Source organism: Tympanuchus pallidicinctus, unplaced genomic scaffold (genome assembly GCF_026119805.1).
Source record: "Tympanuchus pallidicinctus isolate F22 unplaced genomic scaffold, pur_lepc_1.0 scaffold12, whole genome shotgun sequence".
Lineage (NCBI taxonomy): Eukaryota > Metazoa > Chordata > Aves > Galliformes > Phasianidae > Tympanuchus > Tympanuchus pallidicinctus.
Window position 1 is genome coordinate 11,691,690 of NW_026294637.1, and position 24,506 is coordinate 11,716,195.

Genomic DNA, 24,506 nt, shown 5'->3' on the forward strand with positions numbered 1-24,506 from the left:
AGCCCTGCAGGCACAGGTGAAGCAGGACCAGCACTCTGCAAAATATCATTGTGTTGTACATCTCACCACGCAAATACTGCTGGGAGAACACCAGCAGTGAGCACAGCCACAACATGAAGAATATTACTACAGCCACCCCACTGACTGTATTCAAATTACAGGCAGTCTACTGTGAGCATTGCAAATGAAAAGGATAAATCCTTTACGTAGCACAGCGATTACCTTCTGGAACAACAAGTGCAGCCCACAGTTCCACCCAGGTTAAATGAATGCCGCAGCTCCTATTATGCTTGGGAGAGTAGGACAGGAAAGTAGCACACTGTTAAATGCAGGGCAATATTTAACATAACCACACGCGTGGCTTACAGGAGAAGCTTGTCATTTAATAAAGTAGGCAGTGAGTTGGGGTTTATTAGGGAAATGCCGCAGCTATTGCAAAACTGGCCTGGTTCTAAAAGTTTTTGTTGCCTAGTTATTACACAGAGCCTTTCTGATATATGCCTGGCCACTCGGTAAGACACACCACATGTTATTAGTAAAGACCAAATAGAAATGGCACTGAACAGAAAGAGTTGCACATGGAGTCATCAGGATTAATTTTTCAGTATGGACATATGACAGTTACCCAGATTTAGGTTTCACTGGTTCCCCATTTCTTTCCTTTTTGGATGAAAAGCGCTCCCTAAAATGCCACCTGTTGGCTGCTGTCCTGTGGCCGTAGTGCTCGTGGGGACGATGCAGTGGCTCACCTTGCTGGCTGGTAGAGCTGCCTGGGCCCGTTCCCAGCTGTGTGCTGAGTACACCAGAGCTCCTGTGATATGATTAGGCCCACACCATCTCAAGTGTAATGTTGGTAAACTTTACCGCCAATCAAAACAAGTTACCTTCCTGGGAGTCTGACATCCTCTGGAAACTGAGGGTATAATAGCATCAGGAGCATAAAACGAGCACGAAGAGAAGGACATTGAAAGACTTGATTCTACCTTGACATGTAAAAAAATACCTCTGTGCCTGGTAAATGTCATGAATGGTGAAATCCTTGGCCCACGTACAAAGGTCAGCTCCCCTTCACACAGACAGAGCTAGGATTTCACTGTGGCTATATTCGGGTGAGCATTCACTGCTGCTTTCACACCAGTTAGCCTGTAATTGTAGTCCTTAGAGTTCATTTATTCTCATGCTGCATAACATTGTTTGAAAGGGAAAGGAAATTGACGTTCATGCAAGGATCTCAACAGAGGCGGTAAGATACGGCACACTGAAACCCTGAAAGTTCCAGTGAGATTTTCCACTGCTCACCTTTGGATGTCAATTAGAGCTTGAAAACGAAAAAGATCACCATACATATTTATAGCTAAGTCAATCTTTACTTAATTAGGCTATGTATATTTTTAAACTAGCAGTACAGTTAGAACATTCTTGCAGTATCCTTGCTTATAATGCTTTTGGCTCCATCTGAATTTCTTGGTTAACTTATTTACCTCTTAAGATGTGTAACCGATTTTCTTTCTTTTCACAGAATATAAACACCTTCACTGCCCCATAAGCACAGAGCCTGTTTGTTCCCTGCTCACACCAGTGTGAATCAGCAATGACCCACGGCAGCCTATAGGATCACATCAGTGTAAAGGTGATGTCAGAGATAGAGATCAAAGCCCTTGTTCCAAAGTTAATTGTTTTTGCTGAAAAAAAAAGATGAGTACAGAACACGTTTATTCTCCTTCTCAACTGAAATGTCAAATAAATACTGCAGTTTTGTCCTCTGCTCCATGTGGGATTTGTATACATGGATCATGTTGCAAAAAACAGGGCCTTGTCACAGCAATCATGCTAAGAGTCCGCGGCCTTGATCTAATTGTAAGGAATCTATTTGTTTGCTGTCATTGAGACCACTTTTCCACATCCAGAGCCAATGGCAAACCATCATCAGCTGTCAGCAGTGTGGCTACTGCTGACAACAAATACAACAAACACGTGCTGCACGTAAAGCCATTCCTCAACCGTTTCACAACATCCCTCACTTTACACATTTAATGCTTTCAGCATTTCACTTGGTAAAGAAAAGCATCATATCAGGACTTGCAATCTTTTTTCTTTCCTTTTAAATTAATAGGCATATCGCTTGTGAAGGGGACTGAGGGCAAAGATGGGAGAGGACTCATCCAAAGCTTGCAAGCGACAGCATCCTTGGGACCACTCTAACTCATGGTGATGCCTCCCTGGTGTCCCAGCACAGCCTTGCTGCAGTAAGGACTCACCCCAGCAGTGCATGCACCACCTCAGCCTCACACACCTCCTGTGTGTGCCCACACGCCAGCAGTGCATTCCCCTCAGAGTACCTGTTTGCATGCAGCACCTCCCAGACTGGTAGCAGCCTCCCCTTGCACAGCCGATGCTGAAAGCCTTACCTGGCCACAGCTCCAAGCACCAGTTCAACGTGGCTCCACTGCACCGGTATGGCAGCAGCTGGTAGTGCAAATGGAAGCCAGCCAGTCTCATGGGCACACCTGCCTTCATCTGCCTGTCAAAGGCACGGTATAGAAATTATGTCTGAATGTAAGCACTGGCCTTTTGGAATCATTACTCAGAGAGCAGAGGTACCCAGGTGTCAATCAGTTCTGTACTCACACATTGCCTAGCAAAATCAGACTTCAAATTTCCTGTTTGGGCCATGGTGCTTGCTGCCCCTGGAAGCTCAGTTACCATAAACTCATGCTTGGTTTAACTAGAGGAAAACATGTAGGAGCAAAACACGAATGCCCACCTAGCATACATAGAAGCTGTATAACAGAAGTGCCAGAGGGATGGTACAGGCTGCAGTGAGGACTCCTTCCCTTCCCTTCCCTTCCCTTCCCTTCCCTTCCCTTCCCTTCCCTTCCCTTCCCTTCCCTTCCCTTCCCTTCCCTTCCCTTCCCTTCCCTTCCCTTCCCTTCCCTTCCCTTCCCTTCCCTTCCCTTCCCTTCCCTTCCCTTCCCTTCCCTTCCCTTCCCTTCCCTTCCCTTCCCTTCCCTTCCCTTCCCTTCCCTTCCCTTCCCTTCCCTTCCCTTCCCTTCCCTTCCTTTCCCTTCCCTTCCCTTCCCCACAGCACACCAGCTGCTTTATGCAGTGTTTTAGGCCGTGTTTACCTGCTGGAAGAGTTTGGGTGTCAGTGTTTGTTTTTCATGGCACAGTCTCTGCAGAGCAATGAGGCTCCTCTGTGTGGCGCTTGCAGCAGGCATAGAAAAAACGTTATTCCATGAGTGAGGTTGTACCTGGCAAGGCAGGGCACACACGTACACAGACAGGGAGGTGTCCAGTGGCCATACTTACACAAATTCATAAATCAATCACTCATTCGTGATTTGCTAGTATTACCTTGTCAGCTATTCGAGATGTTTAAGACTCATTTTCATCCTCAGAAACTGTAGATGAAGAACACAGCAAACACTAACAATGCCAGAGGAGCAGTTCTGACTGTGGTATTTTAAGCATCATTTGCCATTGAAAGAAAACAAACAAACAAACATAAGGGAAACCACTGAGTTAAGGCAGAATACAGAAATCCAGGCAGGGAGGAAGGACGAGCTGTAACTGCTGGTGAAGGGCTGCACATTTATAATCGTTTGTTTTCCATATGATGTGCCTGTATGATTTCCAGTCTGGTGAGACTGAAGCAACACCCTCATTTTGGCTGAGTAGGCAGGAATACACTTCTAAACACACAAAAAAGATTTGGAGCATCAGTGTTGGCTGCTGGGCTGCCAGTGGCTGTGCTGCACTGGATGCTCTCCTGGGGAGCATTTCCCACAAATATAAATGCCGAATCAGAATTAGAGGCTTGTTCTAAATTATAAGCTGGGTTTCCCCAAAACAGGCGCCTGCTAACCCTACTGTGTGCAGGCTGTGTCATTGGCTCTGGCCACCCCGCTCCCTCTGCCCCAGGCTGGGTCTGCATTCTTTCCGATCCAATCAAGAAAACCTGAAATAAGAGAACAGTGTTAAAGAACAGCTGGTTAACTTATAAACTACCAGTAAAACTGAAAAATGAATAATGAGGGCTGTGAAATAGAAGGAGGAGTAAAGAAAATACACTGCTTGAGAGCCAGCTCTTTTCCTGTGCAGCTCCCAAGCCACACGTGTGCACATTTCTGCTGTAAAATCCCCTGAAAACAGCAACTTCTCAGCTTTTCAGCTTTCAGTACATCACAAGTGTTAGCAGATTATTTAGAGCAAGAGCCTTCTAAATGGTCCCCTTAGCTTTATATACATGAATTGCTCCCACTGTCAGCCAGAGGGAGATGCATGGCAGCAGGACCATCCATAACACTAGTGCTGCCCTGCCAGGGAGAGCAGGAAAATATTCTGTGATTTCTGTAGCACCTTTTCCATAAGGCCCACAACGCTCTTTGCAAGTCAGATTGGACTAAACGTGTCAGCACTCAGGGGGGGAGGGAAACGCTTCTTCCCCTGTGCTGGAGAAGGAGAACTGAGGCTCTGGGTCCCTCCAGCCCTTCAAGCACTGCTGTTCTCTTCCCTGAGGCGTGGGGCGCAGCTCCGACACCCGAACACAGTGCTCCTGTTCCCAGCAATTCCTGACTTCCTGCAATTCGTGTTTGCCAAGTGAGGTGTAATGTAAAAATCTACACAGGATGTAAGGAAGGAGCAAGCTAAAGCACTACGAAGATCAAATGCTCTGAAAAAGCAGGGCTGTACAATTCTTCAGTGACTTAGGATTTGTTTTTAATGTGTATCCTCACACTGATGACTCCCCACTCAGCAAGACTGAGATTGAAACAACCCTTTTAAATTAACACAGAGTGCATTATCTTTAATGCTACCCATACCCTAATAATGGGGATAACAGGGAACACCCACCCATTGCTGCTGCTGTGGATGGAGCCTGGCTGGCAGCTCACTGCTGGGCTGGGGGTCACAGTTCTCACCTGTACACCTCCAGCATGAAGGGCATTAGGACACGGCATTTTCGTGTGTGAATCACAGCAGCTCTTTGCTATTCTAAAAATATGACGAGTTTTCTGTTTCCTGTAGATCCAGCAGCCACACAGGTCTTCACTGCCATAAACAGCAAAAAAAAAAAAAAAAAAAAAAGCTAATCCAGGATTTAACTTGGAGCTGGGAAGCTTCTACTGTCCTCTCCTAAGTAACAGAGGTTTTTAAAATAAAAGACAATTTGGATGTGGCTTTTGCATCCCAAACTCCAGCCCTGGGCCTGTCGCTGTGAGAAGCATCGCAAATGCTCCTTCCTACATGGAATTTCCATAGCTCCTCTATCAGTTACCTGGAAAAAGCAGTCATTGTAATGAAAACCCTGAGGGCAGATAGAATCATGAGAACAGACCAGCCTTATTGCAATGGGTATTGACTGTAACTCATTAAGATGTTAAGCTATTGACATCCCATTTGATGAGAAAAATGTCTGATAGTGAGCGTACACAACCGGCAGTGAGCGCGCCAGCATCAACACATCATAATGAGTAACTAACGATGTCTGCGGCCTAGCCGGGCGATTAAGGCAGTATCCTTTGATCCGTGTCACTGACTTGATTGAATGCTGCACCAAGATCGGATCTCTGTGCATCGCTGGGGAGGTTCCAGTCCCTGGGGAGATTTGTTGTCCTCGTCCCCACGTCACCAGGGTGTCTGTGCCGAGCACAGTCACTCCTATAGCATCTCAGCTCTGTTCCTCTGAGCAACATCAGCCCTGCTGGTTAACTACCAGCACCACCAGCAGAGCATCAGGGGCACCTGAGCTGCCACCACCATGCTGCTCAGCCCAGCACATACCTGCTTTGCTCCTTCCTTCTCGCTGCCTCTGCTCCTTGCTGTGTGGCCCTGCTCAGCAGACAAAGCCTGTGACACTCAGGCTTCTGCATTTTCCACATGCACTTCCCGAGCACACTCACATAGGGGATGCGTGTGTTGGAGTCACTTTGCCTTGAGACATGCAAAAAGCTGTGCAGGCCCCCTGGTGTCCCCAGCAGCAAGGAACCCTTGGGGACATCGCTTGGCCCAGGCGATGCTGTGAGGGCAGGTCCTACGGCATCGCCTCTGGTGATGAGGGGCAGATTTGGGGATGGGGTCCTCCCTCTCCACTGTGCCTGCCCTGGATGGGCACTGCTCTGGTTCCCAGCACAGCCTCACGACAGCAGCCTCAGGGGAGCCCTGACAGGAGCCCAACACCTCCTCCACTCCGCAGCACAAGGAAACCTCACAGTAGGCCCAACCTGCAGAGCCCCAAGAGAAAACCGTGCCAGTGGCACCCAGGCCGTGCACTGGGATAAAGGCAGCTGATGCTGTGATTTAGGGGAGTAATGAAGGGCCAATCCTCGTCTCGGCAGCACAGCTCACTGCCCATAAGGCCGTTACTTCTGTGGCAGGCGCTGATCCCTCATTAGGGGCTGGCTGGGTGGTGTGGGGCTGTCCCAGCATGGTGCCTTGTGATGGGGTGTGTGATGGGCCCTGTGGGGCCGTGGGGCAGTACAGCAGCGACGGGGGAGGGACACGATATCCCTTCCTGCAATGAACCATTCATCCTGCGGGCCCAAGGCGGACTCCGTCCCGCCGATTACCGTGGTGACATCCATACCCGCACACACAAAGGAGGCAAGAGATGGCTAAATGTAAAGTGCTGGAAAATCCAACCTTTTATTTACTACATTTTTGTGACTACATAAACGCTGAAACATTTTAACACTGAAAAGCATGATGACATCATCACTTGCTCTTTTTTCCTTTTTTTTCTTTTTCCATTTTTCTTTTTTTTTTTTCCTTTTTTTTTTTTTTTTTTTTGCTTAGCAAACACAGCAGATGATATTGCACGGCATAAAGTGAGAACAGTAGCAAAGCTTAAAAAAAGGAACGTAAGGAAATTTAACGCAGTACAGGAGATACTCTGAAACAAAGCCGATAATGCCTAGCGCATTACACGTCGCTACACACGAAAATACAGAAGAAGCGCTTGACTAAGAGAGAGATTGAGGAAATATTAGCAACCAACCGTCATTAGGTACAATAATCGGTCTGAAATGCAGATGCGACGCATAAACTACGACTGCTTCCTAATGGGCGAACCGAGCAGGGCGCCGCGGCCGCCCGCTCCCACCCGCCCCGCCCCGCCCGCGCGGTGGGCGCCGCCCCGCCGCTGCCGCAGCCGCTGATTGTCTCGGGCGCCCCCTGCGCGGCGCGGGCGGGCTGGCGGCGGGGCGGGGCCACGCGGGAAGGGGGCGGGGCCCGAAGGGGGGCGGGGCTCAATTTGAGGGCGGGGCTAAGGGGGCGGGGGGCGGGGCTAGGAGGGGCGGGGCCGGGCTGACCCAGGGCCGGGCTGGGCAGCGGGCACGGGATGAAGACAAGTAGCAAAGCGAGTGAGAGACAACGCCGTCAGTTTATTGTCGTTTAATACTGCCGTTCGGTTCGTACTGCGAAACTAAAATGATTCCACAACGATTATGCAATAAATGCAGAACATACCATGAGAAATCAAACGACTAAAACAGAAAAAGGAAACTTTCTTTTTTTTTCCTAAGTATACTTCTGTCCAGTGTTCAATAGCTAATGCTGGATTCGCAGACTAATACTTTGTCTCCTCCCTCCACGTGACACATAAGTCATTGCACGGCATCGGTTTATGTATTAAAAGCAGACATTTAGCCAATGCTTACCAACAGACCATTTAATGATCCTGCATTTCAGAGCATCTTTATTGCCCCATTTCAATACTTGAAGTATAAAAATGTATCTAGAAAGTGTAACTTCTGACCAAAAGCTCAAACCCTGCCCTCGTCCTTCCCTCCCTCAACCCCTCCGACATCCCCTGAACAAAAACAACGTACACCTGGAGCTCACCTACTGTGCATGGAAAGAAATATTTACATCCGTCACAAATCATGTCATACACAACATTTAGTTGAAACAGAACCTATTATTTTACGCAAAATAAAATACAAGTGAGCGGCATCCTATTTTCTGTGCCGTGATGCCACCGTCAGCTTTGCAGAATTATCATTGTCATTACTCTCCTCAACTCAAAACTGCTGTTCCCCTCTGGAGCTGAGCAGGGTGGCACGCGGTCCCCCAGCGGGATGGTGGCACCTCTGCCCATTGGCCAACTCGGGGCCCTGCGGTGCTGCTGTGGCCCCGAGCTGCCCCCTCCAGGAGCCTACAACCATGGGTGGCACTGAGGTGGCCCGGCGGCGGCCAGGGCCTGAGCGCTGCCAGCTGGGTGCAGCCATCCCTGCCATCCCTGCCACCCCCATCTGCCCCCATCTGCTCCCCCCAGGAGTGCAGCCTGTGGGCACACACCGAGCTGGCAGCAGCCACCCACCCCACGGGTGCCCCGGGTCTCACAAACGCCGGTGCCTCGAAGCATTAACCAACCAAAATGCTTTGGACGCGCGGGTCTGACCCCCTAAGGAACCTTTCTAGAAAAAAAAAAAAAAAAAAGACAAATAAATTAAAGGAGAACGTGCTAAATAATGCCTTTCTGCTCTCTATGTGACAAAAGCACTACCTTGGAACACTCATTTTGGCATGAACAGGGCCGAGGGGAGGGAGGCTGGGGGATAACCTGGCAGTGTTTGGGACACGCGTGGAAGTGCACGCCAAGACAAGCCTGAAGACACACCCTGCAGTCAAGAGAAGCACTCTCCTTCAGTTTATCTCGGCATCGAGAATGAAAAGATTGTAACATAAAGCTTTGGCCATTTTTGAATCTACTATATACAATTTCTTTTTAAACTACATAGTCATAAATTAAAGCAGTGATTAAATAAGTGTATACAAAATGTAATTAAATTAAAAATCACAGCACATTATAGAGAAAAAATAGGAACCATTTATCACAGCAGATAATATTTTTTTTACCCTGTGAAAAGAACGTCGACTAGCAAACACAAAGCATCCCAACCCAAACAAAAGAAATCAAAGCCGCTTTTCCCCTTCTCGCGTTCATTGCAACCAGCGATCTTTACCCACTTAGAAGCGTTTCCAGGAATAGGATCTTCCTTGAGTATAACAGAGAAGTTCTGCCAAAAGAGAATTAGAAGAAACCCAAACCCGACCACAGCAATAAAAAAGGAATGTACAAACAAAACAACCCCTACAAAATAAATAAGAATTATAAAGCTTCTTTTAAGTAACCTTAACAATTATCAAACTAGTAAGTTCTGCCTTATCACATAGACTCTCTATACAACGTAACCCTAACGATTTATTACTATGAGGTATTTGGAGGAATTGGTAAAAGCAATGCACGGCCTGTCTGGGCTGAGGGACTCACGCTGCTTGCGGGGGAAGGAGGAAGGAACCTTTGGTTTGTCAGCAAGAAAGTGGAAAAAAACATTTTCCTTTGGTATCAAAGAAAGTTTCATTGCATGGTTGCACGGCAAAAAGCACCACGGTGAAGAATTATTCCTTTTTTCATTAGTGGCCTTTCTAACAGGCTGAGGTATTCAAAGAGTATAAGGTGAGAGATAAAGAGGTCAACAGCGGTTTAACACTTTGGTTCAAGCAAGGCACTCGTCCTAGGAGTTTACAAAGTTTGCAACATGTTTGCCTAGAGCTTTATTATTATTATCCTTATCATCGTCAGCAGTAGAGTTGTAGTAAGAGAAGCATTCATCAGGTTACCGTCATCGCTACAAGGAGCAGACGCATCTACGCACTGGGAGAGGCGAGGAGGGGGGGGAGGAGTTCCCTTCACAGACCGAGGCCGTGCATGAAAAATCTTTGGTATTCTTTGGTATCATCAATGTGATTAAAATCACCAATGGAAATCGAGTGAGGTAGCGTCTTTGGTTCACACTATAAATAGTAGATCTTTACACACTTTTTTTTCTTTTTTTTTTTCTTTTTTTCTTTTTTTTTTTTCTTTTTTTTCTTTTTTTTTCATTTTTTTTCTTTTTTTTTTTTTTAACACGTGGAAGTAGCTATTCCTTACCTTTTGCTTCTTTGTCTTTAGCAAATAGTTACCAAATGTATTGTAAAGCTAACCACACCACAATAATAAACCAGAAGGCTAAGCAAAGTCTCAAAATTAGCCTCTGGACCTTTGAATGCACCCAAACGCAGCTGGATAGAAAAGGGTAAGTGCTTTCTCTTTGTTTGCTAAATGCATAGTTTTCATTCTTATGTACAAAGGAGGAGAGGAGGAAGAGTGGTGGAAGGAAGGGGCGAGAAGGCGGCTCACAGCAGGGAGAAAGGCCCTGGGGCTCCTTTGGGCTGTGCCCTCCAGCAGCACCCAGGGCTGTGCCCACTGCCAGCCCCGCACCCAAGGCAGCTGTCGGCACCGCCTGCAGGAGCAGCGGCACGGCCCCGCCGGCTCGCATGGCTTTACCTGAGTGAGGAGAGGAGGACAAGGCCCTGGAAGCCTCCTGGGGCCGAGCCGAGCAGCGCTGCCATCCAGGGCTGTGCCTGCTCCCCAGAGAGCCAACAGCGCCCTTAGGGTGGGACGGGTGCTTCGCCTCTGAACCACACTGCCTGGGGTCGGCATGGTTTTGGCAGCCCCCATGGGCCGAACGCACGCCCCTGACGCCCTCGTGCCACGAAGCCCCGTGGAGCCATGGCAGACTGGGTTCCGCTCCTCTCCTAAATGTTCCTGGCAGACTTTCAGGTCCTTTGGGTATGGAATCTGAAACTAATTTCCAGTTTGTCGGGCGTGAAGCCCCGATCTCATCCAGGTGGACAGACGGACACTAACGTAACGGGAACAGGACGGGTGTGACACGCGGCACGGCACAGGGAAGGGACGGCAGCCGACGAGCAGCAGCGATGGGATGGGGCTGTGCCGTGCCTGGGCACAGGGGAGCAGTCCCGTAGGGATCCACTGCACGGGCTGAACGCAATTAAAGAAAAGTGGGTTCTTGGTCTATTCTGAGTACGAAGCGCGTATTGCTTGTGGCAAGGGTGGTTTTGTTCTCCATGGCTTATAAAAAAATCAAAAGGTTTACAGATACCTCAACAGGCATGTAAAAAAACAAAACAAAACAACACTTAAAATCTATAACTTGTGCATCAGTTTTGGTGTGTGGATACGTGTGCATGTATACACACATATACAGGGCATGTGCGTGCATATATGAACACATAGATCTACTCAGGGGCTCGTGTGGGTGTGTATCAGAGATCCTGAAATTGCATATTGGGTGCAAATTTAATGCTGGTATGAAAGTTCTCTTTGGTTTCAGCAAGCAGACTCTAAGGACAATACAATGGAAATGCTAAAAAATGCGGCGATGTACTTTGAATTTCCCTGCATTTTTAAATTCTCAAGTTTTAAATAAATAAGGCTTTCTTTTCTAAACTATAGGTACGTTACAAAGCAGTGTTCTACTGGGAAAACAAAACAAAACAAAACAAACCCTAAAACATTAGTTATCACTGTCCTTTTTTAATCTCACACTAATGAAACTGCATTCATAAGATGCTTTATAGGTGAGCTTGTTAGTATTTGTCAGTTATACTCTGGTGGGAATGGAACACTTTAAAAGAGAGCTCTCTAAATTTTAAGGTAAGCTAGAAGTTCTAAAGCCTTGGAGATTATGTTTAAATAGGCATTTGCTTTGACATTCTTAAACTGGGTTTAACATAGAAAAACGGGGAGAAATATCTGTTTTACTTGGTTTTACTTGAATGTGTTTTAATAAAGAGATACTTTAGTTTAATTCTAAACACCTACTGGAAGTTACCTATGTACCCTGAAACCTGACTAGACCCTGTCATCTTGGGAAATAAATGGTGCCACTGGTATTTGAGGGGCTGCATCACAAAAATCTGTATATGGCTGATGTTGGAAGAATTCTAGTTTACCTAGAATTTTAATTTCCCTTAAAAGGAGAAAGAAAGAAGAGAAGAGAAGAGAAGAGAAGAGAAGAGAAGAGAAGAGAAGAGAAGAGAAGAGAAGAGAAGAGAAGAGAAGAGAAGAGAAGAGAAGAGAAGAGAAGAGAAGAGAAGAGAAGAGAAGAGAAGAGAAGAGAAGAGAAGAGAAGAGTGTAAGATTGCCTATTTCTTGGGCCTAACCTGCATATTTGGTTACTCTGGAATTTAATATGCCTAGTAGAATTATGACAGAAATTCAGGACACCAGTAGAAATCTAACAAGCACATGTATTTAAAATTTGTTTTTAAAGTCCAATTGGTTTTTAAAGTCTAATTTCCCCTTACACTAAAATTCAGTTTGCAGATGTTGCATGCTTTTCTTTTTACTTTTACTTATCAGAGTAGGGATGGGACGGTTTATCTTCTGAGGTTCTATCAGCAACAGAGCAGTTAAACTTTCCAACTATGAATTTTAAACTACTTCATGCAGTATTTGGATTAACAGATGAGCAAGAAAGAATGCACGGAAGAAAGCTCAGCCTGATGCACGTGGACAGGAAGCCACGTGACAATAGGCTGTGCCTTTGTGTCATGGGAACACTGCTATCAACTTCAGAGGAGCCATGACTTGGCTTTCCGACGGCACGTCCAGAGCTCCTGCCAGAGCTGCTGCCATCCACACTACCTGATGTCCTACCAGCTTTCAGTGGGAAAAGACCCCCAAGTCTTCACATATATCGCTATTCCTCTGCCTAGAAAAGTCAGTAGGTTAAAAAAAGAAGAAAGAAAGAAAGAAAAAAGAGCTCCCTAACATCAATGAGCATTGACCAGGTGTTGGGCCCCAGCCCCATTGTGCCATTCTTTCTTGCCATTCGTGAAAAGAAACAAGAATGTGACATTACTAATGGCAAATAACAGTCTTGATTACAAGTTTTATGTGTTATACAGTTAGATTAGTTTATACCTATAACTCTACATAGTATTTTGTGTAAAAATAGCTTTGGAATATTAAAATCATTGCAATAAAATACCTGCAATATAATTATTAAATGTGTTCTTTGGTAGCTAGTCAACTTTTATGGATGGAATAGTTTCCCTTTTTTAAATCTGAACATTCCTTAACAAACAAAGAGAATGCACTGGTTTAGGTACCATTCAAAATTTCTCTGCCTAGTTTGAACTCGTGTCCGGGCATCGCGCCGGGGAAGCTCAAACACCAAAACAGCAAAAATCACACTACCATTCAAATGCATTCGGACGACTCCACGCCTTGCTGGCCATGCCGCGCACGACCCTCTCTGCCAACCAGCTCTGACTCAGTCCCTACCACCGGTGTGTACACAGCACGGACACACTGCACACCTTCATGGCGATCGCTGTGGAAATGAAGAGCCATATCTGACAAGATGTCCATTCAATGACAAGAAATCACTATGCTCCAAACCACTACACAGCCAAGGACGGTGGAGATGATCATGGATGAAGGTGTGAGACCAGTGGTCTACTTTTCTTCTCTTCGTGTTCCACTTTGTTCATTCCATTTCACTCTCTTCTTTCCTTTATTTTTTGCAAGTTGTCATCCTACTAAAGCGTGTGTCTTAGAACAAAGTCATAATGCAGGTGAAATAAGTCTTTGGTTTCTTTGGACTTATAAATAACATTTTTTTCAAATAGTTCTAAGTATAAACCTGCTATCTTGAGGTCCCGGTCTGTCTTTATTTATTTATTTATTTATTTTTAAAGCTTTTCCACCGAGGTTTAGTTTGTGGTAATTCCTTCATGCTTTGGTACAAGTGCTTGATGAAGATGAGTTGCCTGAATTGGAGCTGCCCTCGTCTTGCCACTTATCCAGACTCCTCCTCCGTGCATTCATGAAAAAGTTGCTGACGGTGCTCAGCTCCAACCCGAGCTGCTGGGAAATGGTGATTTGTAATTCTTTGGATGGACGCTTATTTTCCTTGAATATTGCATGTAGAGTTCGACGCTGGACATCCGTGAAGACCAACCGAGGCTTTTTGGGGGTATTCCCTCTGTCCTTCCCGTGCTCTTGTTCTTTCCTCTTGCACGCTGCAAGAAAGCGGAGCACTGGTTAGAGGTCTGGCAGAGTGGTAAATGACAACCAGAATAAAAGGAGCATTCACTTTGGCTTCTACATTTGGCAAGGATGTGTGGCATGGGATAAGACATGCACTTACATGCAGGTTTTGTGGGTCCACCGACAGGCACTTGCACAAGTCAGTTTAAAGACAAGTTTAAGGGTTTATTTTTTAACACATTATAAGCAATGAAAAATTAAGGGAAATAAATTAAAAAATGCCTTTGCCATTGTCTGCTAAAACTCAGTGAAGCTGTCCCTGAAAGGTTAAATTTTGACATGGTTGAACTATGCAACATCCCTCGAACGTAGAGTGGAAATTCACAGAGCTCTTAAGTCAATCTTTCGTGCATTTTTAATCCTCGCTATTTGTTGCGAATCCATTTCTGTTTTGTTGTTGCTGATGGTTTTCCTCTTTTTTTTGGCTGAGAAATAAGGAACTGGGAGAAAACAGGACTCTGATACCATCTCAAAGCTCAGAATGATGACTAAAAGAACCCATCTTTTCACACAGAACAATGGCACACCAACTCTTCCTTACGCAATTCCACTTTCTTCTGTCCTCTCTCTCCCTTCCGCTCCCTTTCAGAGAGCTGTTACACCACACACCACTGACAGGCCGTACAACCCCAGATCTGCCTTGCAGATCACCTGCTCAGCAGAAACCAAGGAGCTGGGAGCACAGCTCCAAGTCCCCTGCAGCCTTTGACCGCCTGCCAGCTCATATTGTTAGCATTTAGCCAGGATAAAAAGGTTCCCTGGGAGGACAGATTGGTCTGTCTCACTTTCAAAAGAGTCTGAAGTTGTCTGTTTCCTCTTTTTTTTTTCCTGCTCTAACAGTGTCCTTTAATGCTGATTTAGGGAGGTATTTCTGAAAAGAATATGGATGTTCTGCCTTTGTTTCTGTGGAGATCCTAGCCCTTATTTCTGTGGAGATCAGTGCTGATCATATTAAAACCATCTATCTCATGGATATAGAATGAAGACAGCAAATTATTTTACAAAGATCCTTCCTCCACCTTTTATTGTTACCCAGGGCCAGCATTGTCACTAGGGTGTATCTGCTTGAGGGAGACAGAAGAACGGTCACCCACCGTCTGCCCCTCCAGTTGCCTTCCAGCCCCATCCATGCAGATGCTTTTGCAGAGGCTAATGGTGTGGGTCTCAGCCACGCACCCCTCCATATGATCATAAGGACTGATGTGCCAGACTCACATCTTCTATGGCTATTTTTATCTGAAAACCTTTGAAGAGTGCTTTGAAGTTACATCTTAACCTCTAAAATATGGTATCACTTCTGGGTTGAAAAACAGGTTTGATGCAACAGGTTTCTCACGGAACTAAGCTGGTGAACCCACTGCAGGGATCAGTGAAATAGTTACACTGAATTCAGAAATAATTCTGGGTCCCAACTGGAAGTAAACATTGATAACTCGTGGGTTAAAAATACTATTGCAGGAATAGTCTGTCAGTTACCAGTTGGTATTCAAAATGAGGAGTGCAGGAGAGAGAGACGGAATCTCAACTTTTACACCCCTCAACATTTGAGGTCAGAAGCTCCTGAGGGAGAAGCTAAAGAGGCAAGCTGAACCCACTCCACATCAGCTGCCCCCAGCAGCTCATTTCTACTCTCACTGCTTTACACCTTTCCAAAGACAACACAAATCCCAGCTTTCACCTGAACAGACTGTGCAGAGAGACTATCATTTGCCACGCAGCCCCAATTACACCAGCAGTGCAGCCCACATCAGCAGGAACACAGAGCTGGCTCACCTGGCTGTGCTGACCTCGGGGCTTCCATCACCACTGAGCACAAGGGTTCTCTGAAATCACAGAGAACAAAACAGCCACATGTTGTGAAACTCGCGTATCATGTCTACCTGAGCTTCTGCTTCTGAGATTTAACATTCCTGGATAATTATTTCCCTAGAAAATGTCTCAGCAGTTACCCAATACCTTGCTCTCAAAGTTCAGCTGTATGACTACTGCTAGCAACATCCCATGGGTAAGAAAAAAGTGCCCACTGCTGAGCAGAATAGAACAAATTCTGTCAGTTCCATGATGCAAATAAGCTGAGTTCAGTATGTCAGAGATTTCAGAGTTCAGTATGTCCTGCTTCTCTCCAGTTTGTCCAGCACCTCACTGTGCAGGTGACCGGCGATACCATGCAAGCTGGGACTGACTTCCTATGAGCTGTTTGCTGGCTGATGGAGGGAAGAGACCAAAACAGAACAGCAGGGACATGGAACTTTCACAAACTATCACACAGGTTGCTGGTTCCAAGGCCTGGCCCATGGTAAAGCTCCCTGGCTCACAGAGCTCACAGCAGGGCTGCCAGGCTTCTGCCTGAGCGGGGAAGGCGGCTCCCGCCTCCATCTTCTGCCTTGTCTGGGCCCGGGAATATTAATAGCACTTAAAAATAAATAATGGTGATAATGAAAAACCGTAATAGGGTTTCCTGACGATCGTTTTTCCTGCATTGGAGCCAATCAATTTTAATAATAAATTATAGCTTCCAGCTTGCCAGGGAACAAATGCGCATAGCGAGGTGAAGCCTGCTGCGAGGCAGCGCTGCCCAGGCCATGCCCACACAGCAGCAGCGCCCGCTGCGCCAGAGCTCCTGTGGCAGGGGCAGCTGCTGGAGGCACAGGCCTCACCAACACCAGCTGGCACCTCTTTTGGTAAAACGCCAGAGCCCGTCTTAGAACTGCTTACCATACACTGATGCACGGATGTAAGCACGGCGCAGCATGCACAGCACACAGCACAGCCAGCCCTGCCCTCCGCCCAACAGCAAAGCACCTCGCGATGCCTTTGGAAAGAGCCTAAAGAAAGCCTAGTTTAAAAAAGACAACACAGCAGAGTATAGTCCCTTTGAGCCTGGCAACACAGGTGCAGATATGACAATGCAATATTATCAGTGCTAGAAGGAGCCCTATAAATCCAGTGCTGAACTCTGGCCTCTCCCCGTCACTTCTATCTTCCTGTGCCCTGAGCAGCAGATATTTCTGACACATGCAATTCTCCTGATACAGCCCATCAATCCAGTTTTGTCTCCCTTTGTTCCTCACGAGCCGCCTGAGGGATGTGGCTGCGCTCACTTGCTGGCGCTGGGGAGCTCTGCACATCTCCTCACTGCTCTGAGCACGCTGTCCTGCAGTCCCACCACAGCCGTGTCCAGGAGGCTGAGCCAGGAACTATACACAGGAGGAGGCCGTAGGAACCCTCAGTGGCACAGCTGCTTTCAAGCACCTAGGGGAGATGGAGCTGAGGCACACACATCTGCAGGTGCAGCGGGTAACAGCAAGGGAGCACGCAGCACCCTGAGGGCTCCCTGCTTCACGATTCCTTTTCAAGATGGAAAGACAGCCATGAACACTGAGACACCAGACACTGCTGGTGTGGGGGAGCAGCCACTGGGACAAAGCACAGCAAAACGTCACTGTCCATAAGCACAGCATTTTTCCTTCAGACAAGCAGGAGAAAAAAAAAAAAATAACAGCATTATGCCTCTCTCAGAGGCTCCAGTGCAGGGTTCTCTGGAAGCAGTGTGGAGTTCACGCTGCACCAGGAACCAGCCAAAGTGCTGCAGACCAGGATGCTGCAGGAAACACAAGCAGGCATGCGGGAGATTGACTCGAGAGTTCTCACAAGTTTTGTGAAGGTCCCTTTTCCCCCTCCTCTGGCAAAATGAAATCTTTTTGCTATTCTGACTCCATCTGTGCAGGGCATGTGTCACAGACATCAAAACCCTGTCAGAGTTCCCTTCTTTAATGCATTTTCTGATCTTTGCCACGTTCCATCTGTAGAATCTGGCACCTGCCTTGGCCATCCAAATGGGGCCCACCAACACCCTGGGACTCTAAATCACCTGCTTTCCATTTGAAACGCTGCAACACATCCAACAGCAATTTCAGAGAGGGAAAAGCCTTCAGCAGTACAGCCCAGAAAGTATCCTGGGGGGAAATTCCTCCAGAGGGGGCTGCCTTTGGCAGGCCAGTGGGGTTTCCATCAGAGGCTGAGGCTGGTTCAGACATCAGAGGTGGTCCCAGTCACATGGCTACAGGACATGCTGGGAGTGAGTAGCCAGAAGTATATGGCAAACTCAGAGTGATGATAACATACAATTAAGGGTGATAAGCTCCATCCTTGTCATAGGAATAACACCTCTGGAGCAGGCAGAGAGATCTTTCCTAATTGCTAAAACCTCCTATTTGGGGAGAATATGAGAACAAGATGAGGGGCATACAATTGACAAGCTACCTTGCCAGAGACCTCACCACATGAGCTAAAGGCAGGCAGTTCTCTTCTCTAGATCCTCCCGGTACCATCCAGCACTTTGTCTCTCTGGGAATCTGTATTTACATCACTTGCTCTGGATCTTATTTCTCTGCCATCACACCCCTTTTGCTGTTCCACAACATGAGAAGAGTTAAGGATGTATCTGCAAGGGAAGCTCACAGCCCAACATCACCCTGCCAACGCATGGATCCCAGCTGAGACTGCCAGTGCCAAACACCTCACTGCCTGCACTGTATTAAAATCTGACCTTAATTTGCTGCCAGCGGAATAACAAAGCGAGGCGGGCTCAGGCGTGATGACTCTGCAGTGGGGTTCCAGGCTCCACATGCCTGCAGTGCTGACAGACCCGTGAGCACCTGCATGAGCTGCCACGGCCACCCAGGGCCTGCCACTAAGTGGATCAATGGGGGAAGCACCCGATATTCCTGCTATATCATTTAAAGCAAATGCTGAATTTCTGGAGCTGGGTCTTTAGTTAACCATTTTACTGTGACAAATATTTCTTTGTCTAGCATAAGTAATTAGAATTTAATCACTTTAACGGCATCTTAATTACCTCAAATGAATTGAAAGGACATTTAATAGCAAAGATTAAATTGCCTTAATGAATGATTTTTGCGACTCCATCAATATGTTAATCACGTTAGCCCTTCCTTTCCTACGAGCGCTGGCGGCTGCCGGCCCCTGGGTGGCGACCTCGGATCGCCGCTTCCGCGCCGCGCAGCTCCGGCTGCACCGCCCCGCAGCGCCCGGCTGCGGCCGGCCCCGCAGCCCCTCGCCTCGCTGCCGTGTGGGCGCCCCAGCCCCGGTTCCGCCGCAGCCGCCGAGATGGGGTTTCCGGGCTGTGGAAGTGACGCGCTCCGCTCCCAGAGCTTCGCTGGGATTTTAAAGGCCCTCGAAGGCACGTACCGAGCGGGCGGCACTCGGACTTGTTTCCTAAGGCCCGACCCCACTTCTCCCCCGCTAGTTGGAAAGCCTTTCGTCAATTCCGACAGTACTCAAACAGCGAGAGCTGCCCTGCGTCCTTGAGACGGCTGTGCCACCACCGGGTCCCCAAGCCGGAGCACTGCAGTGCGGCTGCTGCCGTGTTGCGGCCGTGCCCCGAGCTCCGGGCGGACTCCCGCAGCCCCCCCCCTGCTCGGTGTCCCCCGCAGCGTGTGCCCCAGCGGTGGCGGTGTGAGAAGCATCGCGGGGCCGACCTCCTCGGGAGCGGGACACCTCGAGTGAGCTTCGTTGCAGAAGAATTTCGCTAAGACCGTCTCGTCTCCCCCGGGAGGTGATCTACCCCGAGACATCGATGTCTGCGGCGAAATCGCCGCTCTGGATCTGCGCACGCGGAGGTGCGGAAGCCACAGAGAGCCAGCGGGAGCCCGGAGCTCACCGGGCAGAGCCGCACTCGGTACCGCACTGCCCCGAGGCGGGCCACGAGCACACGGCTCCCGCGCTCGAAACGACTCCGTCCTTGCGTGGGGCCCGCGGGGTCCCGCAGCCGAAGCCGAGCGCGGTCAGTCCCGGCGACGCGCGCACAGCCGCACCGCCCGACGGCTCCGCGCGCTCCCACGAACCCTCGGCCGAGTCCCCCGGGCCGCCCCGCGCCGCCGGTAACTGTCCGCAGTGCTGAAGCAGCCGCCATCCAGGCCGCTCCCGAGCCCGCATGGCGCCGCACGCCGTCATCCGTCCGCCCGTCCCGTCGGCGTGTCCCGGCCCGGGCAACCGCCGCCCGGCGCGGAGGCGGTCAGTAGAGGGCGCAGAGCCGACGGGAACGGCGGGAGGCACTTGGCCGGGGCAGTTCGACGGCAGCCCCCGGGCGGCGCGAGCAGAAGGGATGGAGCGGTTCCGAGGCCGCTTCGTCAAAATCGCAGCGGATCGGAATGAACGAACGGACGAACAAGGGAGAGGCGGGAGCCGCCGGGCCGACACTAACGAAGGGCGAATGCGGTGCGTGCAAGCGGCTGGGAGTCGGTCCCGCCACAGTGACGTGGCTGGAGAACACGGGGCCCACAGCGGCACCGGGCTCCAGAGCGGGGCGGGCGGCCCTCGTCAGATTCCATATAAATGCGGAGAACGCTCTGATTATGGTATTGATTTCTTTAGAGTTAATTTGGTGAGAAACCCTCGCAGAGTTAATTTGGTGAGAAACCCTCGCAGGCTGCCCAGAGCTTTGCTTGGCCGAGATTTCGTTTGGGAGAGAGAAAGGAGACGGGGGGGAGAGAAAAGATGCGTAGGTACAGACAGCAACAGCCCGGTCACCGGAATGCAGCGGGCGGGGAGAAGAAGGAGAAGAGAGGGTACCGCCGCGCTCAGCACCCCCGGAGCAGAGGCCACCCCCGAACCCCTCCGGACGGCCCGCACCGCTGGGAAATACCGCGAAGGAGAACCGCTCGGAAATGCCGACGGGCCGCGGCGGTGCCGGGCGCTTCCTTCGAACCGCGTTTCTTCTTGGAGCCCTTTCGCTGCCCTCCAGGTGTCAGCGGCGGCGGTGTGGGGCTGAAGGAAGAGCGAGCGAGAAGCAGCCGAGCGGAGACGTACTGAGCGATATGGGGGGGAGTGGAAGGGCAGACAAAGAGAGAATGGAGAGGAGAGGGGACATAGGGTGAATAAGATGGAGGCTGAAAGAGGTCAGTGCTGCTCACGCTGCGAGACGCAGCCCGGGGAAGCGCCGGGGCCCCTGAGCAGCTTCCACGCAGACCCCGAGCCCTCTGACTGCTGGAGTGTGAGGCGGAGACACAGGGAGGGTCCCCCCCGAATCTCCCCATCGCCTGCGGCCCTGGGACACCGGCGGGAAGAAGCCGGGCGTTTTTCCGCCGCCAACTGTCCGTAAACGCCCGGGAGTGAGCTATAATTGGGACGTGAAATTTAATTGCCGCCGACTGGAGTAATTTATGATATTCTGAATTGACGTTCATACATCATTATCACTCCGGGCAGGTTTTTACCATTCGGTAAGGTCATCACACATGTAAAACCTGCACGAGATGAGATCGATAGCTGACGCACTCGCAGAGGTCGCCCGCCGCCCGCCTCTCTTAAGCCCGCCTGCATCCCTTCCTGCCAGCGGCGCTCAGCGCGCGGGCCAAATCCTGCGGGCCGGAGGAGCGCTGCGAGGACCGCCCCCATTGGCTGGGATACGCCGCTATGCAAATGAGCACGTGCGGCGGGCGGCCCAGGTGGGGCCGGGCGGGGCGGGGCGGGGCGGGCGCTGGAGGGCCGGGCGCTGCTCCCCGCGTCCCCTCGGCCCCGGGCAGCCGGAACGGCTCGACCCCGGCGGGCCGCTTCTCCGCGGTGCCGGCCGTCCAGTAGCGTCGGAAAGGAGACGCGAAACGACGAGGCTTTGTCCCTCTGCCGGGACCGCCCCGCTCTGCCGCCCGGGTGCAGGGGCGCACCGGGAGCGAACAAAGGGCTGCGCGGCCCCGCGGGGAGCCGCTCCTCAGCGATCCGTGCACACGAGCGGGGCTCGGGGCGTACGACACGGTTCGTACGGTTCGGCCCCGAGGTCGTTGGGCGACGTCGGAAGCGGCCCCCATCCGCCTCTCTTCAGCGCCCGCGGGACGGGGCTGCGCGGCTCCCAGCGAGCGCAGGAGGCGGAAAGGGCGCTGCCGAGCTCGGACCTTGGACGCCGAGCGCGGCCGAAGCCGAGGTGGCGCGGGAGGAACAAGGGATCCGCGCCGCGTCTCAGAGGTGCCGCTCCGTCCCCGGCCCCGAGCGCAGAGCCGGGTCGAGCGCACCCCGGGGGTCCCCCGGTTGCCCGCACCGCGCGTCGGTGCGTTTGCGAGTGGGGAGACGAGCGGCTTCCCTCGTTTTCTCCGGAACGGATTGGTGACCCCGGCGGATCGACTGTCTCGCGTTCTCCAGGGACAAATTAGTGGAGACCTATCACTTAATTAACAGCCCCTTGCTCACGGCATATTAAACCCGCGTCCCGCACAAGCCGGGGGTGGGAAGGCGCGGGGAGGCCACGGGATAGGAGACGCGTTCCGCTTCGTTCGCCGCACACGGCGCCCGGCCGGGCCCTGTCCGCGGCCCGGACCTGCCCGGACGGCCGCGGGGCGCTCCTTTCATCCCCACACCAAAGCCACAACGCTCCGCGCGACGATCACCACAGCAATCCGTTAAAAACCGAACGACTCCAGTCGACGGCGTTGCTCCTGCACGCCGGGCCCGCACGTTTGTGCGCGACTCTCGTTCCGCAGCACCCGCCCGGCACGGGCGGACATAGAGCCCTGACCCACTCCGAGCTCCGGCCTCGCTGCGCTCCCCGAGCCCGTGGGCGCGGCGTTGGGCAGCGCAGAGCCCGGGCCCCGTTCCGGCCGCGCAACGCCGCCGATTCCTCCGCTGCGGGAGGCCCGAGTCACGGCGGGACAAAGCGGAACCGGCAGCGGCACTGCCCGGAGCTGCACTGCGGCCCTCCCGGAGGCGCTTCTCCGCACCTGCGGCCACCGCGTGCGTCGGCGCCCGGTGTGAGCTCAGCAACCCGCGGGCACTTCGGGCACCGCGCGTTAACGCGGGGCCGAGCGCGGCCCGAACGGGGCCCAAGCCACCCCCGCACGGCGGGCACAGGCGCGGGGCCCGTCTCGTCCCGCCGCGGCTCCGCTCACCTGCCAGCCGCAGAGCAGACATCCGCTGGAACTCGGGCTCCTGGAGCCACTTCCACATCCTGCGGAAGGTCTCCCGGCCGGACTTGAGCTTGCTCCAGGGCTTGGGGTTCCTCAGCAGGTCCGAGAGGGTCCCCTGGGAGCGGCACAGCACCCGCTGGGCAAAGATGGCCTGGGGGATGCTGTATCGCTTGAGCTCGGTGGTGATCCTCTGAGCGACTTCTTTGGTATTGATTTCTTCCATTTGCCCTGAATTGCTCCCGCCGCCCGCCTGAGAGCCCGCCACCGCAGGGTTCTGCTCCCGGCCGGGGCCCAGCAGCTGCCCATGGCCCTGCGCGCCCAGGTGGCCGTGCGGGGGGTGCGGGATGCCGCCCAGGGGCACCATGCCGGCGGGCGGGGCGCTCAGGTGCTGCTCGCCGTGCCGGCCCAGCATGGCGGGATGCGGCGCCTCGAAGCCGGTGGGCGTCAGCATCTTGTCGGCGGGCATGGCGGCGCCGGGGTGCGCGTAGTGCGGCAGCGCCTGCTGCGAGCCGTGCACCGAGCCCAGCCCCGAGCCCGACAGCGGCGACAGGCTCTGCCCCATGCCGGCCACGTCCTTGTGGTACGGCGCGTAGAGGTTGTTCATGGGCGCCAGGCCCCGCTCGTCCCGCATGAGCGTGAAGCTGCCGCTGACGTTGCCCGGGAGGCGCTGGTGCGGATGGTGGTGATGGTGGTGGTGGTGGTGCGGAAACTTGTCCGACACCGTGGAGATGGGCGGCAGCGGCTGCAGCGGAGTCAGCGTGGTGTAGGTGCCGCTCATGCCCATGCCGGGGGGCGTCTCGCAGCCCATGCTCATGGCGGGATGCAGCGGCCCCCCCAGCCCGTGCTCGGCGGCGCGGTGGTGGTGGTGGAAGTCGCCGCCGTCCAGCAGCGCCATGCTCGCGGGCCGCGCGGGGCCGCCCAGGTGCCCGCGGGGCGGCACGGCGGCGGCGCGGGGGTGCGCGGGGCCGCCCAGCAGCTCGGCGCCCGGCTCATGGCTCACCGCGTGCAGGTCGCCCATGCTCTCCATCGCCAGCTGCGCGTTCATCGCGGGCCGCGCACATCCGTGTGGTGCGGCGGGCGCGGGCCGGCTCCTCCCGCGGGACGCGGCGGCTCTGGAGGGGTCTCGGTGCCGTCGCCGCTGGGTTGGTGGCGCTTGGGTTTGATTTTTTTTTTTTTTTGGTGGTTAACTGAGTTTTTCTTATTTTTTGCGGGACGACGCCGGCTCGGTCCTAGGGCCCCCGCTCCCTCAGGCCAGGCTCCGCAGCCGCGGCGGCCGTCCGCCCGCGCCCCTCGCCATCTCTAGCCATGGCTCTCTCTGCGCTCCGCCGTTTGGCCGCCGCTCCGCTGCTGCAGCGCCGCGGCGCTCCGCGCGGCGCATGCGCGCCCCGCCCCACCCCGCCCCGCGCCCGCCCGCGCCCCGCCTCCGCGCGCCCCGCCCCGTGACGTCACCACTCCTATTAAGGGGGCCAGCCCCGCGCGCAGCGCTCACAGCCGCGGTACCGCGCGGCCCCCCGGAGCCTCGCGGTGGCCGCCCGGGCGGGGTTTCCCGCTTCCCCCCGGATCCCGCCCCGTGAGCCGTGTCCCCACTCTGCAGCAGCCCACCCACCCCACCTCCCTGTGGTGACCGCCCCCCTCCCCCAGGCGCTGCGGGGCCGTGCCCGTGCCCGGAGAGCAGCTGCCCCAGC

At 52.2% G+C, this 24,506-nt stretch overlaps 1 protein-coding gene and 1 long non-coding RNA gene across 2 annotated transcripts; both read right to left on the reverse strand.

Moving 5' to 3' along the window:
• Positions 1–1,347: 1,347 nt before the first annotated feature.
• On the reverse strand, positions 1,348–4,851 carry LOC128075229 (uncharacterized). Its single transcript, XR_008203703.1, has 2 exons — positions 3,126–4,851; positions 1,348–2,725 (listed from the first exon to the last, which is right to left on the reverse strand). It is a non-coding gene; the product is annotated as an uncharacterized LOC128075229 (long non-coding RNA).
• Positions 4,852–7,362: 2,511 nt separating this feature from the next.
• ONECUT1 (one cut homeobox 1) lies at positions 7,363–24,148 on the reverse strand. The gene is made up of 2 exons (XM_052672065.1): positions 22,804–24,148; positions 7,363–13,878 (listed from the first exon to the last, which is right to left on the reverse strand). The coding sequence occupies exons 1-2, from the start codon at positions 23,864–23,866 to the stop codon at positions 13,589–13,591; spliced, it is 1,353 nt and encodes a 450-aa protein (XP_052528025.1). The 5' UTR covers positions 23,867–24,148; the 3' UTR covers positions 7,363–13,588.
• Between the last annotated feature and the right edge of the window lie 358 nt (positions 24,149–24,506).